The sequence below is a fragment of the Phaseolus vulgaris genome, chromosome 2, assembly GCF_000499845.2.
Source record: "Phaseolus vulgaris cultivar G19833 chromosome 2, P. vulgaris v2.0, whole genome shotgun sequence".
In the NCBI taxonomy this organism is placed as follows: domain Eukaryota; kingdom Viridiplantae; phylum Streptophyta; class Magnoliopsida; order Fabales; family Fabaceae; genus Phaseolus; species Phaseolus vulgaris.
This window is the reverse complement of record NC_023758.2, coordinates 30,511,993-30,528,922: the sequence shown is the minus strand read 5'-3', so window position 1 is coordinate 30,528,922 and position 16,930 is coordinate 30,511,993. Positions and strand designations below refer to the sequence as shown.

The following is a 16,930-nucleotide window of genomic DNA, read 5'->3' as shown; positions in this document are numbered from 1 at the left end:
AATATTAATTACTAGTTTCACTTATTTCTTCAAATATTCTTAATTTTTTAATAAAATTGTGTGTGTATTAACTCTAAGTTTTAAGAAAATGAGATACTAAATATATTTTTAAACGTGTTATTCTTCAGATTATTTCCCAGAATTATCTAATATATTTTAAATGGATTGTTATTCATTAAAAACAAAGTTTAAATTATATAGTTAAAAATGATACTTTCTTAAGGTTTATATAGTGACATGTTTGAATTTATAGTTTAAATAAAAAAAATATGTTAGAACTTCATAATTAATACTAAAATATTAAAGAAAAGTATAAGAAATACACTAAGGAATGATAAAAAGCAGAATATTTGTTAGTGAATCTTAAACCTCAAATTATCAGTGTTAATGCTTGACATTAAACTGAATAATATTTAATTCAAAAATAATAAAATTATATAATACAAAAGAAAGAAGGGAAAAGTATTTTCAAAAAATAATATTATATTTTTAAAAATAACATGAAAAACGACAAAAAGAAAACAGAGCATTTACGAAAAAAAAAAGAAAATAATATTATTATATCACAATAATAATAATAATAAAATACAAAATCTTATAAAAACATCATTATTTAATTTCAAATATAAATTATTTTTAATATTAATATATCATACAATGTATACTTAAATTCGTTTCTAAAAATATTACAATATAGTTTAAAAATAAAAATACATACATTAACATTATAAATATATATAATCTTTATTTGATTTACACATTCACAACTTATTTTATTCTTAACTAAGAAAAATATATGCACTTCCACACATGTTTCATATTTGATACATTAAAATATATATAATTTTATTATTTTTATGAATAATTAATTAAAATAATATATACATATATATATATATAATTTTGTAAAAATAGTATTAAAAAATTATATAACTATTATTTCTATGAAATAAAATTATTTAAAAATATAAATAAATTATTAAACTACTTATTTTATTAAACTATTATTTCTAGAAAAAAATAAATTATTTAATTATTTAAAAATAAAATAATTTAATTAATTAAATAAATAAAAATTATCCAATTAAATTAAAAGAAGTTACATATCTTTATATAATAATATAGATTATGTTTTAAAATTAGAAAAAATATAAACAATGCATATATTAAATTGCACAAATCTCAATACCATACATAATATACTAAAAACCACTCAAATATTTTAATAAAATCAGCCACTCCTAATGTTTGACCCTGTTTGAGCCTCCAAGCAATATTCAATTTCAGGAAACATGAATGTTCTTCTTGTATTTTGGAATACGTGTTGTGTGTGACATTGGTAACTGGTGGCCAGAGACCTCCGAGTCTGGGCAATTGCAAGAAACAGTGTTTCATGAGAAATGGACAAAAACTGGTAGTGGAAACTGCACAAAAGACACTTGAATTGAAACAAAGCAATAAAAATAAAGTATTAAAAAGGGTAATAAATGGAAAATGAGTTTTAAAATTGTAAGCAAGGGTGAAAGATTGATATTTTTTAAATAAAAAATAAAAATATATAAAAATACGAATATACGTATAATATATAAAATATAAGACACACGTATAATATATAAAATGTAGGAAAGAGAATACAAGTGATAATAAAGTTTTTTTTTTATAAATTTGTTTTAAATTTTTTTTTGAAGTAGACAGATGTTTTTTTTATTGATTAAAAAAAATTGTTTTTTATATTTGTAATTATAATAAAAATTTATATAATAAATTTAAATTTTTAAAAGATTAATATATATTTTTTAAATTATGTTAGAATTATATAAAATCTAATAAATTTTTTTTAAATTAGAGATACGTGTTATATAAATGTTATAAAGAAAGGAAGACAAAATTTAAAAGAAATGTGTTATGTTTATAGAGATTGGATAAATGGAGGTAGGGAGAGATATAATAAAAATAGCAGTAATCCTTGATTAGAAAGTGAATAGAGCGGTTGGGAGAGTTGAAAGAAAGTGAATGCTGCCGGCCTACGATTCATTGCGGGTGTGAGGTGACACCTCCTTTTCTATTCAAACAAAAGCAAATTAAGTTTTATTCCAATTCTGCCCATCTTTAGGGAGCTTTAATTTGAAATGAGGAAGGGTGAGTTGGTACTTTGAACCAGTAATCTCAGACATTAGGAAGGGAAGAGAGAGAATGGGCCCAGTTTCATGTTGGCATTGCTAATTTTTATGTCTGTCCGCAACTACGTGTGTGTGAGTAGGAAGTCAAGAATAAGCTTAGAGGCAGAATTTATTATGCCAGTCACATCTCTTGTAATTCAAGCACTGCACTGCAATGCTACAAAGACCACAATAGTAACCATATTTTTGTTTCTTCAATGAACAACACATACCAAACCCTCTTATCTTGAGAGAATTTTTCAAACAGAAATGGCCACCTCTCAGGGTGGTAACGGTCACAGGAATGGCACGCACACTCACAGAGCCTCTCTCAAACCTCACGTCAAGTCAAAGCCTGTGCAACGCCGTAATAGCACCGGCAAGGACCACGCTGCAGGTCACCTCTCTCTCTCTCTCTCTGAGATCTTCGTTTCGTGTTTTTCCCTTTTTCTTTATTTTGTGTGCATTTTCTATGTGTGATCGGTAATTGTCAGTTATGATTTTATTCCGTGATTGTATGACATGTTCCGATTCCTAGTTAGGAATAAATGTTTTTTCTGCTTCTGGAGGACAAATCTTTCGGATCCCTTAGTTTGGTGAGAGAAATGCATAAACCGTTGTGTGAATAGACGGATAGATTTTACTGAAGCTTAATTACTAGTAATGTTGTTGTTGTTGTTCTCACTTTGGTTTGGTCCTGACATCAACGTGCTTGTTGTGAAGTTCCTGGAAGAGTTAGAGTGGCTGTTAGATTGCGGCCACGGAACGCGGAGGAATCAGTGGCGGATGCTGACTTCGCTGACTGTGTGGAACTGCAGCCAGAGGTATGGTACATATATTCCGTGACTTAGTTGAAATCTCTTTGTTTGTTTGAGAGCTATGTTGTTGTTGCTTTTCGTCTCTTTGTGCGTCTGTTGGATTGTAAATCATATTTGTTTGTCTGGTTTATTTGCAGCTCAAGAGGTTGAAACTTCGGAAAAACAATTGGGATGCAGATACATATGAGTTTGATGAGGTGCTAACCGAATTTTCCTCACAAAAACGTGTTTATGAAGTTGTGGCCAGGCCTGTTGTGGAGGTGCGTATTCATCAGTCCATTGATGTTGAGGGTGCAAGAACAAGTGGTTTCAGTGTCTTTGGTAGAAATTTAATTGCTTTGCTTTGTGTATAATTGATCGGAACATGTACATTTTAGTATTCAGCAATTAAAAACTAGTTTGAGTAAAGTGTTGTGGGTTAACCGTGTGACTTCTTGCTTGGGATTTTCCTACTTTCTTGAGCTCCTCATTATTGATTTCCTCAAGAATCAATCTTTACATTTATTTTGGCCCAAGGAAATGGGGAAGAATGTTTATCAGAACAAATATGAATTTGAGAAACTTTGCTCTTACTGTGGAACTCCTTGTATTACATGCCTTACTTTGACCTTCTGCAGAGTGTACTGGATGGCTACAATGGGACAATTATGGCGTATGGGCAAACTGGTACTGGTAAGACTTATACACTTGGACGACTTGGAGAGGAAGACAATGCTGCACGAGGAATAATGGTGCGGGCCATGGAGGATATTCTTGCAAATATTTCTTTGGAAACTGATTCAATCTCAGTCTCTTACTTGCAGGTACTTTGCAGTGAAAAGGAATTTGGTATACCTTTCTATTTAGTGTCACTGCCTTTGATGTTCTATGTTTCTTAATTTCATTGTTCAGCTTTATATGGAGACCATACAAGACCTGCTTGACCCTGCTAATGATAACATAGCCATCGTAGAGGATCCCAAAACCGGTGATGTTTCATTACCTGGTGCTAGCCTTGTTGACATTAGAGACCAGCAGAGTTTTGTAGAACTATTAAGGTTAGGAGAGGCTCACCGCTTTGCTGCAAATACAAAATTGAATACAGAATCTTCTAGAAGTCATGCTATTCTGATGGTAAATCAATTTGCGTATCTTGTTTACGGGGCTCGTCTTCACTTTTCAATATTTGCATTTTTAATTTTGTTGGAGGGTTGAATATAACTTTAATCCTATAGGTTCATGTGAAGAGATCCGTGAAAGGAAGAGATGCTGCTCTTTCAAGTGAAAATGGCAATCATCCACACATGGTTAAATCAATAAAGCCACCTCTTGTTCGGAAAGGCAAGTTGGTTGTTGTTGATCTTGCTGGTTCAGAGCGAATTGACAAGTCAGGTTTGTACATTTAATAAAGTGGTTTTGTGATATCTCCATATTCACCTGTTTTTAGTGGCTTCAAATTAGCAGAGGCTTTGCTTTAAGGAAAAAATCCATATTTGTCTTCCATATTTTTCCTTTACATTTTACACATCTTGATATACAAATGCTTTGAAACAATATGAAAATCGTTCTAAGTGTTGATTGATGTAATTCACACTCAAGGTAAATATTGATTACCCAAGATGAAAAGATATGTAGTTTTGTTTCTTCTTGGAATTTGGAGAAAAAATATGCTTAGTAGTCAAAATAAAACAATGACATATTTAAGAACTAGGCCTAGTAAAATCACCATATGTCAAAGACCTATTATTCATGCAATCAGGATTGTTTTACGTGGTACAACATCTATGCTGCTTAATGAGACCGTGTCATTTTTTTATTGACTTAATAGGAAGTGAAGGACATACATTAGAAGAAGCTAAATCTATTAATCTGTCATTGAGTGCATTGGGGAAGTGTATTAACGCACTTGCAGAGAATAGTGCACATGTGCCATTTCGTGACTCAAAGCTTACTAGATTATTACGTGATTCATTTGGAGGTAAGATTCAATGAGTATAAGAATTTATGTTTTCTTTTTGTTTATTTCTTCTATTGCTATTACTATAGAGCAGACAATTTTCAATTATGGCATGTATGTAGTACATGGTGCCAACACACTCGTATCCTGGATTAGTCACATCACATGTTTCTGCATGAGCGAATGAAAAGGAGGTCCAATAATTAAAGAATTATTTTGGTATATATTGAATTTGCATGTAGAGAACATGTGGTGAAGCTTGAGACACTTTGAGTATTGTAGTAATCTGACAATTAAGAATAAATTACTCACTCACACTCACCGTTAATTAATACTTGTATTATATATACTTTGTAGATCAATCTTAAAAGGGGCTTGTGCTTATTTCTTAGAAGTCACCTCTTTTGAAGCACCATGGACATGAGAGGGAAATCTTGGGTTCAAAATAAATTTTTCCATTCTAGATTAAAGATATTATGAGATCCATATTTTGTTAAAGTTGTCAATCATCTTTAAATTTTTTGAACCACACCTGTGCATGTATTTTCATGACATCTAAAAGTTTTAACAGGTACAGCAAGAACTTCACTAGTCATTACTATTGGTCCATCTCCACGACATAGGGGAGAGACTGCCAGTACTATAATGTTTGGACAGAGGGTGGGTTCCAAATTCAGTAGTGTACTATCGTTTTTCTTCCCTTACTTTTTAGATTATTGTAGCTGCTGAAATGCCCTGTGCTCTGTTTGTTGGTTGTCTTGACCTCCTCTTCTGCGAAAAATATTAAGCCCTCCTTTGCAAATTTATATTTGAGAATATTTCATAGAATAAGAAAGGATGGGGTGCCTTGTAACTATTATGAAAATGCTGACATTTGTGCCTCTTGAAGGCTATGAAGGTGGAAAACATGGTAAAGTTGAAGGAGGAATTTGATTACAAAAGCTTATCTAGGAGGTTAGACATAGAATTAGATAAACTCATTGTGGAACATGAAAGGCAGCAGAAGGCATTTGAAGATGAGGTTGAGAGGTTAGCCACTGAAGCTCAAGAACGAATATCTGATGCTGAAAGAAACTATGTAGATTCATTGGAGGTTGGTTCCATATCATCTTTATATATTATTAGTATTGCAGTTTGTATGAAAGAGTTTCTCAAACACAGTTTAACGAATACATAGCTTCTGGTAAGTGAATCCATAGTATCAGATGTAACTAGTCTTCTGAGATTATATGCCCATATTGGCAAAGTATATGGTTGATTGATGCTGATGATTTCCTGGTTAAATGTACACGTGCTCATTTTCCTTTCTCTTCCTTTCTCAGAAGGAAAGATCAAAATATCAGAAGGACTATATGGAATCAATTAAGAAGCTTGAAGAACAGTTAGTGATGAATCAGCGAAAGAATGAGAAACCTCATATGAAATCTAGTGGAGAGGTAGTGGTTTTTATTATACTATACTTGTCTTAAGCTTATTACACACTAGATAAAATTACTAAGAACATCATAGTGGAGGACAAATATGACTAGGGGGAAAAGTATCATGTAAAGTAAAATCTGGATAAGAACTTCTGTAGCCAATTTTGTTATTTAATGATTTTTCCCTGTGATTTTATGATATGATTTTTTCACTTGAGTGATACCTGGGGCATTTTTTTCTCATAGATTTAAGGACTTAAAATATTCCTATGAAGCCAAAAATAAATTGCAATTTGTGAATTTGAAAACAACTGATAATAGCTCCATATGAAATAGTAAAGTTTGCCCACTTATTTAATTGCGGATTTTCCTCAATTGACCATTGAGGCTCACTGGAATATCTTTTCCTAGATTCCCAGAGTATCTCTTGAGGAACTGGCTGATTTGAAAAAAATGCTTCAGAAAGAGACTCACCTAAGAAAAGCTGCTGAAGGGGAAGTAAATAATCTAAAGAGTCAAGTGGCGGAACTAAAGAAGTCAGAGGTTTGTTTTTGTGCCTTCAATGTTTATATTTTTCATTTGCATGTCTTCTTTTCCCCTTGTTGGTATCTGGATTAATTTTACACCGAAATGTTTACTGTAATAGGCATCAGGAAAGTCTGAGATCTCAAAACTTCATAACATGTTGGAAGATAAGGAACAACAAACAAAGAAACTTGAAGGAGAAATAGCAATATTACAAAGTCATTTGTTGCAGTTGAGACTTGAAGCTGATGAGGTAAGCTATATCAAAAGTGTAAAAGAGCCTCAGTTATTTGGCTTTTATGAGCTCAGGTGTTTCATAAAATGACAACCACTTTTACGGTATATCTTGCTTCCCTCTCATGGTTTTCAATGTGAAGAACCTTTAATTTCGTGAATTTTAACTAATTAGTAAATTTACAGTTATTTTCCATGCTTGTTCATTTTGATTCACAAACAAATATCTGATCTCATTCCCAAATATTTTTTCTTCTGTACCAAAAACACCTAAATTTTAAAGAGAAAGAAATTAGTTCACAATATTTTATTCGAAATCCAGCTACTGAAGCAGAATTACGGCCTAAAATATGTCAATTTCATTTGGTAAGCACAAAGAGAAATTATTAAATTACGTTTCTGTTTAGTATCTTCAATTCAGCTCGATCTTGATATGACTATGTCAAAGAAGTGTTTATCGCCTTTTTCTATGTCAATGTTATTCTTGGAAATCATATTTTTGCCGATGGGAGGCAATGGCATCTTCAGGCACTTGGCTCTGGGCTATATTTTCTGTAGGCTGAAATCTGAAAGCTAAACTTGTTGGTTGCCTGATATGTCACAAGTCATGATTTATGTCCATTTTCATCTGTTGGATCACTATCAATTGGTTTATGGACAATTAAAGAAGCCATGAATGAACTTTTTGTGTCTTTATGATAGCTATCTACCGGAAACATTTACATTGATATTGCACAAGTTGATACTACAGTGTGAATGTAATGTAACTAGGTGAAAAACATTAGGTGCAAATATAAGTAAACCAACCTTGTTCTTTGCCATTTTTTTTATCATTATGTGCACTGCTCATGAATATTCATATATGATGCTGTGGTGGAATCTCATTTGGTTGATCTAATTGGAATTTAACCTACAGACAAGACGACACTATGACAGAGGTGGGCTTGAAAAAGAAACAGGTGATCTTAATTCTCTCCCTTCTCAAGTTAAGCAGCAGGAACAGCAGCAGCAACAACAACCGCAAGAAGCTTCGGGAAACAGAGAGAAGCCCTCAATAGCCAAGCTGTTTGAGCAAGGTAGTAATAATTAAAATATATGCTTGTTTTGACTACTTGACTTATATTTTGTAATAAATTGTTGCATCAATTTTGGATTTATTCTTCCTGATAAAATAAATATTTTTACAGTGGGATTGCAGAAAATTTTGTCTTTGCTTGAAGCTGAAGATGCTGATGTGCGAATCCATGCTGTGAAAGTTGTAGCAAATCTAGCTGCTGAAGGTTGTTTTACCTGCTTTTTCTTTTTTAAATTCTTCATCTTGCAAATGAATGAAAAGAGAAGGGAAAAAAATAATCGATATGACCTGTAAATTATTTGTTTGGGATTCAATGAATCTGTGGAGAAAGTTAAAGTTTTTGTATTTTGAAACATTTGTTAAAAACAAATATCACCACAAAATCATATTTAATGTTTCTTTTCTTTGTTAAAATCATATTTTGGCTTGGTTTATTAATGAACTGATTCAAGTAACGAAAGCAACTCCTACTGAACTATGTCTAATTTATAGAACTTAGTGTTATAACATTTGGATAAAAATATTAGTAACAGCTGTAGAAGAAGAAAATAAGAAAAACGAAAAAAAAGCTTCTCCGTTTAACTTGTGCATAGATTAAAAATCAGCTTTTAGAATGTATGAGAACCTCTACAAGTAATTTATGCATAAGCTAATTTTAATTGAAAAGTTTTTTTCAATTTTTTCATATTTTCTTTTGCTGTCGGTGTTTATGAGGTTTATCTAAACAAACTATTAGGCCCATTGGCCCTAACATCTATCCAAATTGATATTGCAGAAACAAATCAAGGGAAGATTGTGGAAGCAGGAGGGCTCACGTCCTTACTTAACCTGCTCAAGAGCTCACAAGATGAGACCATTCATAGAGTTGCTGCAGGTGCAATTGCAAATTTGGCAATGAATGGTAAATTTGAGTTTCCTTTTCTTTTCAAATAGCATCTTTTTATGAAATAATTTTATTTATTACTTATCTTTTTCCGGGTCTCTGCTCATTTATTCTGTATCAACAGAAGCCAACCAAGAACTCATTATGGTCCAAGGGGGCATTAGTTTGCTGTCAATGACTGCAGCCAATGCTGAAGATCCTCAAACCCTTCGAATGGTTGCTGGAGCCATTGCTAATCTTTGTGGCAATGGTAAACTGCTGATCTTATTCTAATACAACAAAACATGGAATGAATCATTTGCTTATTCTGTCTATTCATACCACCATACTTCATTGTCGGTAACTTCTAGTAAAACTTTCCTTTTGTTAGTTGGTAATCCTGTTTTTGAAAGGAGTACGAATGTATGAAGCCATCTTTTGAACAAATGTATTTCAATAATTATCTGTCAAACTAAACCTTTAAAAGTTAAGCTGCGTGAATAAGGTGTTTGGTCTCATCTTTATCGAGATACTGATCATGATGTTAAGTTCACCTGTTTTTAAAATCAAGTTGCTTGTCTTCTATAATATTTTTGCTCTTGTTATGCCTGAAAATTTTCATGCTGAAGAGTAAAGAAAAGGTAAAAAGTATGTCTGGCCTATTTTGAAAATGTTATAAAGTTGCTTTATGAGGGATTTCACGAGGCTGTTCTGGAGTTAGTAAAGTTAATGGATCTGTGGAGACTGGGAGTAATTCTAGTCCTAGGCATCATGTATCAAATTGATTCTCTTGAAACAAAATAACCTGCCGTCACTAAAATTTTGGTGTCCCTGCTCCTAGATAAATTACAAACAAAACTACGGAGCGAAGGTGGTATCAAGGCACTGCTGGGAATGGTCAGATGCAGACATCCTGATGTTCATGCACAAGTTGCTCGTGGAATAGCGAATTTTGCAAAGTGCGAGTCAAGAGCATCTAGTCAAGGTAACCTAAAGTCTCGTATTTTCATTGTCATAACATCAATATGTTCATTGAAAGGGAAGCAGATTTTCCCACATTAGGTGTTCTATTACAATCTAAAAATATTAAAACAGTATTATCTCAGGTATCAATTTTTTACGACGGTGATCACTATATATACATGTTAGGGAGTTATTCTAACTTTGGAATTTTAGACCACAACTCCGGCCTAATTACAATAGAAATAAGGAAATTGTTAAATTGAACAAGAAAAGAACAGAATTTTTACTTTCTGTAAAAGGGAAAGAAAAACGAAAGTTGGACTGCATCTATTCCACTGAGAACATTACAACCTTTTTCAACCTTTGCAGACGAAACAACTGTAAAGCCTAATAACAACCCACTAAATAATCTTTAAGTATCTTTATAAGCGTTTTTGAATCCAATTCACCTAAACTTAAAAAAAAACACAACAATTTAACTCTACATCATTTAATAGATTTAAATTCAAATAAATCCCCTGACAGAATCTACACATAAAAAGCGGAAAGAGAGTAAATAATACGCATGCTGCAACTAAAATGATACAGATGTCTCTCCTTTTATTCCTCATTTACTTCGGCATTTAACTTTTCATTGTTGCAAAATCAATGCTCATATTATTATCTGATTTAAAGTTTTGCCACATTGTATAGGGACAAAGAGTGGAAGATCTTTTCTAATAGAGGATGGTGCCCTCCCATGGATTGTGCAAAATGCAAACAACGAAGCCTCATCAGTTAGGCGTCATATTGAGCTTGCACTCTGTCACTTAGCACAACATGGTAAGTACTAAGTAAACTCTATCTGTGAACTGGAAACTAAACTTTCACTCGCCGTAAGAGCCTCTGATTGATGCATTCCAGAAATAAATGCAAGAGACATGATTAGTGAGGGTGCATTGTGGGAACTAGTTCGCATCTCCCGAGACTGTTCGAGAGAAGATATAAAGATTCTTGCACATCGAACACTACTCTCCAGCCCCACTTTCCAAGCTGAAATGAGGCGTTTGCGGGTGCATTAATGAAGAATTCTGCAGAGTCAACCAAAGTGGGCTGAAAGATCCAAAGACAAACGATACTTTTCAATACCTTGGATATATTCTCTCTTCAGGTATTCAAGCACGAAGGCTTTTGTTCAGTGTTTTAGCTAAAATTCTTAACAAGCGTAAGTTATTGTTTGTGGTTGATCCTTCAGTTAATGCCCATAATTTAATCAAGTCAATGTGGTGTTTCTGGTCCAGCGACTGGGATGTAAATTGATTTGTATATTAAATAAATAAATAGAAGTAAGGGTAGTGACAGTTTTTAATTTCTTTTATGCAATAGCTCATTGTCATTGATAGGAACATTAGTTTATTAGTGGTGATTTGAATTGCTTTAACATAGTTATGTTTGTAAGAGAGTGGACCCCGTGAACATTTTTTTTATTTTCTAACGAGTGCTGCTACCAAGCTGTTAAATTCAATGTATTATATAGTGATTGCCTTTAATAATTTGGAATGACTTGAGTTGGTATGACATAAAGGCATGTGCGCCTCACATATTTGGGACTATAAAGATAATGAAAAAGTAGTCTTTTAGACAATACTATCATGGGAAATTGCACTCCATACTTTGACATTTAATAAATTTTCATTTAATTCTCTTTTCTTTTATAATCTGAAAAAATTTCCCAAACTTTAAACTGCAATAAAATGCCGTATATCCCTTTCATTGATAGAAACTGTCTGATATCTGCACTGTTATGTAGTCTGGGAGATAAAAATATTATAAAAAGAAAAAAAATCATATTTAGGACCAATTTATTTAAATTTAAAATAAATGTTTCTGAAATAAGTAATTTTAAAGAAAAAAAACGGTTAAGTGGATAAAGTTGGCTGGGATGTGCCTGCCTTCATCATTCTAACTATATAAGCGATTGCAACTGAATTTGATTGGTCCTGCCAAAGTATAATTTGGTCCAAGGGATAGCAAGGAAAAAAGTGTTAATATATTGACAATTTTACACTAACAGATTATAATTGGAGAGAGAAATATAATTTTACTAAAATTCAGTAAATTTAAAATTATATTGTGCTACATTATAATTATAAATTGGTGCATTTCACTTTGCATTGTCAACATATTTTTCAAGCAAAGTAATATTTTCCCAAGAAAAATATGTAGGCATATTATTAGTATTGGAAAAGGCCTTTTGGCACTCAAAAAGAAAATAACATCTATTAGTATTGTAATGAAATGGGCAAAGATTAGAGTATAACGTTGGCTGTTTTCACTACAAATCTGTTGTTAGTCTATTAGTTGATAATGTGCTAGACTACCGTCTTATAACATGTGCAGTCATAATAATACGGTCAAAGTTGGGAGAAAAATTATGAATCAGACAAAATGCATCCCTTTTTAAAGGAAACATCGTTTTCAAATTAATTGTCTGCTGTAACCTAAGATATGCAGAACTTGTTTCGTGCACATTGTTTTGTCTTTTACATTATGTTTTTACGTTAAAAACCATACTTATTTTATGCAGGCATGTATGTGCATCCCTATGTATTGAAAAAATAAACTCAAGCCCGTGATATGCATTTGATCAATCTAATGCGGAAAGTGAGCCAGATTTCACGTACTTATTATTGTTTTTATTAAGGAATTCACTTCAAATATAAAATGATTTATAAAATAAAATTTGTATTAATTTATAAATTATAAAATATTTTTATTTATAATTTTTTTTGGGATTTTCAACTTATTTTCTCATTGAAAGTCTGTCTAATCGTACATAACTATATATTTGTCTAATAACGGTACGATTGGATAAATCTAACAAATTTTATTAAAATAAATTTTAAATAATTTTAATAATCAAGAAGTAAATATAACTCTACGTCAACTTTTTATAAAAAAAATTGAGAGATTTCTCCTGAAAGTTTATCACAAGTTTAAAATAGTAATGACAAAAATTAAAAATCAAAGTTAGAGGCAAGGTCTTTTTCTTTTTTAAAATAACTAGTTGATTGGCCCCTCAGCATGGTTACCACCTATTTAGTAGTTAGGATGAAATAATTAATAGATCCCTATAGATGAATTCTGACAGAAACAAATTTATCCATTTTAATATTTAATTATATTCTATAATGTGAATTGTAATGAAAATTTATAATTTTAGTTTAATAAACCACTATAATCTCATTAAAGGAGATAACTTTGTAATGATAAATAAAATTTTATAATTATAATTAAAATATAGTAACTTATTTGCATTAACTTTTACTTATTCTATTTCTAATAATTCATTTATTTATTTAAATATAAAATAAATTACTGCAAATAAATTTATATTTATAACTCATTCAAGTGCGCATTATTATTATTATTATTGTCATTTTTTATATAAAATTATTTATTGTTTATTGTTGGAGATTTAAAGATATTTAATAGTTTTATAATGTTGAATTATACTTAAAATTCATTTCTTAATATGCTAGTAGAGTCTATCTTAATGAGTGTTAGTTGGTCTTATCAAGTCTACCATCCATAAATATATAAATATATAGTCTCGTGCACATCAACTATAAATAAAAATAATTAAACTTACTTAAAATTCACTTCTTAATATTTATTTTATTTTAAAAAAATTAAAGTATAAAAAAATTATCATTTTCCTTCGTGTCAATTTAAAAGAAAAATATGTCTTCATAAGTTCAATTTTTATATATTTTTTATTTATCCCACCATCCATAAATTTGTATAAATTTTTTTTTATGTGATGAGTTTAAAAATAAATAAATAAATATAATATATATATAAAGAGTATTTTGTAATTAAAAAGTATGAAAAAAAATATTAAAATAATAATATTGTTAGTTGTAAATTGAATGTTGACAAAAATTGGTTCTCAACGTATCAAAGTCCTTTTTGTTTAATAAAAAGATATTTCTATTATATTTTTGTTTCTTATTTTCTTCTATTTCCATTTATGCATAAATAAAGAGAGGGTAAGTGAGTTGTGAAGAAATAAAAAGAATGTTCCGAAAGCAGGCGAAAAAAGAAAAAAGTAATTAAGAGGAGTAGAAAGAGTGAAGCATGGGCATGATTTGGATGTAGACCTGAAGAGGAGCAAAGCAACGCAACAAGGACAAATAATTGGTTTAGATTAGACAAGCCAGCCTATTGTAGATTTCAGAACCCAGTTTCGGTGCATGCAATGGAATTTTCAACGCCCTTTGCTTTCGCTTCATATTCAGTTAAGAAAGGTGTTACTGAACTCATCACCCTTCAATATATTCTTCTCAATGCCTGCCTCGAAAAACAGCTCTCATCAGACACTGCATGTGTCCTTCCAGTTGCCAAACCCTTTCATCTTTATCTCTTCTTCTTCTACAACTACTATCTACCATCTCCTCTAACATCATTATAATACTCTTTTTCTCTTTATCTTATGTCGTATTCGCATCATCATAAACATCTTAAACAAATACTTTTTATAAACAGATTTACTGTAAAAAAAAACCATTTGTGATATATGAAAACATCATGTACGAGGTACACCAAAATCACTCAAACAAATTCATATTAAATAATTGTTAAATTTCCAGAAGTCTGGTTTATTTAGCCCTTAATATGTTATATTCCTTGTTTTTTTTATTCAAATAAGACAGTTATATTAAAGTCTTACAGTTAATTTGAATTTGAATAATAACGTAACTAAGATCATATGCATATGCTCTTTTATCAAGTGCTTCCTCAATCACTATTCAAGAAATCCAATATGTGTTAACATGTTAACCAAAGCATCAAACTGAAAACAAGAAAATGAGCGTTATTACCTTGAGTTCAGAAATGCGAGATCCCCAAAACCATTGTTCTTTGGTTGCTGAACCTGCTTCATGCTGTGGTGATATAACAAGCAACAGAGAAAAACGAGAAGAATGCAATGATTCAATGAATAAGAACTGCAAATGTGAGGCTTCAAACACAGTAAGTAAATTGTTTGGTTTGCCATAAATAGAATAAAAGTAGGCAATGATCCATGAATTTAATTACAGTCTGAAATACACGTAAAGATATACGAAGTGGATGGATGATCTAAGAAATAATAAAAACGAAAAACAAATGGTACTACGAAAGAAGCGAATGGAAGCTGAATGGCACGTTGGTTGAACTTAGCATCACTATTCCCTAGCTTTTGGTAACACGACAGTTTGGTGAATCTCTTGCTACGTACGTACCCGACCCACCCAAAAAAAGCTAAAAACAAAAGGCATTAATCAAGGAAATTAAGCAGCAACAGCGATTGATAGATAGATAGCGTTTCACTTACACCACCGATCCACACTGTTACTGTTACTGTTACAGCCACTGTTACATATCAGTAAGGAGAGCGACCCGTTGCCCAGAACGTTTCCGAAGGCATCTGAACGGAATTCAGAAGATTCGGATTCAAACCGTGAAAAAGAGGAGCAGTGGAATCCCCCAGAAGCTGCTGAGGTGTCTGCGGTTGACCAACGCCGCCACCACCGCCGGGTGACCCAATCGAACCTCCCTGAAGCGGCATCGAAGGGTCTTCATCTTCCAACGGAAGTCTCTCATACGCAGCGTTGCTGAACGAAGCTGACATGATAACCACAGGCCCCGAAGCAACGAGTGCGCCAACCACGCTTCCTCCTACTACCTGCCCCTGTCCTCCAGCTAGGTATATCGTCAAACCGGTGGCGGCGGGCGGCGCAGGAGGCGGGAGGAAGGATCCGGCGAGGGACAAGATCTCGAACCTTCCGTGGAGCGTGACCACGGCGCCGGAAGAAGCGGGCTGGCGCAGGGTGACATTGGTGACGGTTCCGGTTCCGCTCATGATGCAAACGCCTCGCTGGCGACGGCGGGCGAAGGTGGAGACGCTGTCGACGATATCACAGCCGTCGGCGACTTCCATGACGTGAGTTTTGAGCGCGTTGGCGCTGTCGCGCGTGATGATGATTGGGGGTTTGGGCTTGTTCTTGGATCCCGCGGGTCTTCCGCGAGGTCTTCTCGACATCTCGGTTTCGCCGGAGCCACCACCTCCTCCTTCCTTTCCGTCACTGTTGTTGCTGTTGGTGGTTCTGTTTTCTTCACGTTCTCTTTTGTGAGCCATGTTTAGGCCTCCGCTGCTTCCGCTTTGTTCGTCTTCCGTGTTCTGTTGTAAGGAGTGAAACTGGTGTTGGTGGTGCAGGTGGAGATCCCTTCCTGCGTGGAAAGGAGGTGGAAGCGAATGGCCGTGTGTTGTTAGAGGATCCATTCTTTCTGCAATCTATTTCTATCTTTCTATATATCTAGCGATGAATATCTCCACCTAATGAGTTGGTGGAGCAGAAGCTGAATTGAATTGGAGAATTCCAATGTGAAATTTGAAGCACCGAGGTTGTAATTATCTTCAATTTGATGAGCTTGTTTTTGAAATTATCTAAGCAGTGCTAATTAACAGGCACTTAGGTAGTGATGGAAGGAAGAAAAGATGGAGGGAGAGAGTGAAATTGGGAGTGTGGAAATTGAAGTTGGTCTGCAAGAATGAGGAGGAAAAAGAAAGAAAGAAGAAGATGAAGAAGCAAAGTGGTGTGATGTGCTGTGTTGAGTTGGGTTGGGTTAGGGTTAGATTCAGAAAATAGATGGAAGGTTTGGGTTAGAGTCTGAGCTTATGGGCGGTGAGTGGACCCTACCTATGCACTACACTTATGTTTAATTTATTTATTTATATATGCACAATCATCTTCTTCTACAATAACCTTCATTTATCATACACAATTAAACTATATTTTTTTAAATTGTAAAATATGAATTTGCATTATGCAGATACTTATTACAATATATATAGTAGTTATATTTGATTCAAAATTGCTTAATAATTTCATTTTAGAAACTCTTTGTGTCTGAGAAC

At 32.8% G+C, this 16,930-nt stretch overlaps 2 protein-coding genes across 2 annotated transcripts; one reads left to right on the top strand and one right to left on the bottom strand.

Moving 5' to 3' along the window:
* The first annotated feature begins 1,891 nt into the window (after window positions 1-1,891).
* LOC137811360 (kinesin-like protein KIN-UA) lies at window positions 1,892-11,494 on the top strand. The gene is made up of 19 exons (XM_068613058.1): window positions 1,892-2,556; window positions 2,883-2,983; window positions 3,115-3,237; window positions 3,595-3,780; window positions 3,869-4,090; window positions 4,192-4,348; window positions 4,785-4,934; window positions 5,485-5,573; window positions 5,803-6,006; window positions 6,236-6,349; window positions 6,743-6,874; window positions 6,978-7,109; window positions 8,007-8,166; window positions 8,278-8,370; window positions 8,941-9,066; window positions 9,173-9,298; window positions 9,869-10,012; window positions 10,684-10,812; window positions 10,894-11,494. Exons 1-19 carry the CDS (start codon window positions 2,430-2,432, stop codon window positions 11,049-11,051), a joined length of 2,673 nt encoding a protein of 890 aa, XP_068469159.1. The 5' UTR covers window positions 1,892-2,429; the 3' UTR covers window positions 11,052-11,494.
* A 3,510-nt stretch (window positions 11,495-15,004) lies between these two features.
* On the bottom strand, window positions 15,005-16,678 carry LOC137811359 (AT-hook motif nuclear-localized protein 24). The gene has a single exon (XM_068613057.1). It carries the CDS (start codon window positions 16,292-16,294, stop codon window positions 15,395-15,397), a length of 900 nt encoding a protein of 299 aa, XP_068469158.1. The 5' UTR covers window positions 16,295-16,678; the 3' UTR covers window positions 15,005-15,394.
* Window positions 16,679-16,930: the final 252 nt, after the last annotated feature.

What these genes read in the sequence shown, in the direction of transcription:
- LOC137811360 (XM_068613058.1), top strand. Translation starts at nt 2,430, where the DNA reads ATGGCCACCTCTCAGGGTGGTAACGGTCACAGGAATGGCACGCACACT. An exon ending in TCTCAGTCTCTTACTTGCAG is followed by an intron (nt 3,781 to 3,868) that starts GTACTTTGCAGT and finishes TTCATTGTTCAG; the next exon opens with CTTTATATGGAGACCATACA. An exon ending in ACTATGTAGATTCATTGGAG is followed by an intron (nt 6,007 to 6,235) that starts GTTGGTTCCATA and finishes TTCCTTTCTCAG; the next exon opens with AAGGAAAGATCAAAATATCA.
- LOC137811359 (XM_068613057.1), bottom strand. Translation starts at nt 16,294, where the DNA reads ATGGATCCTCTAACAACACACGGCCATTCGCTTCCACCTCCTTTCCAC.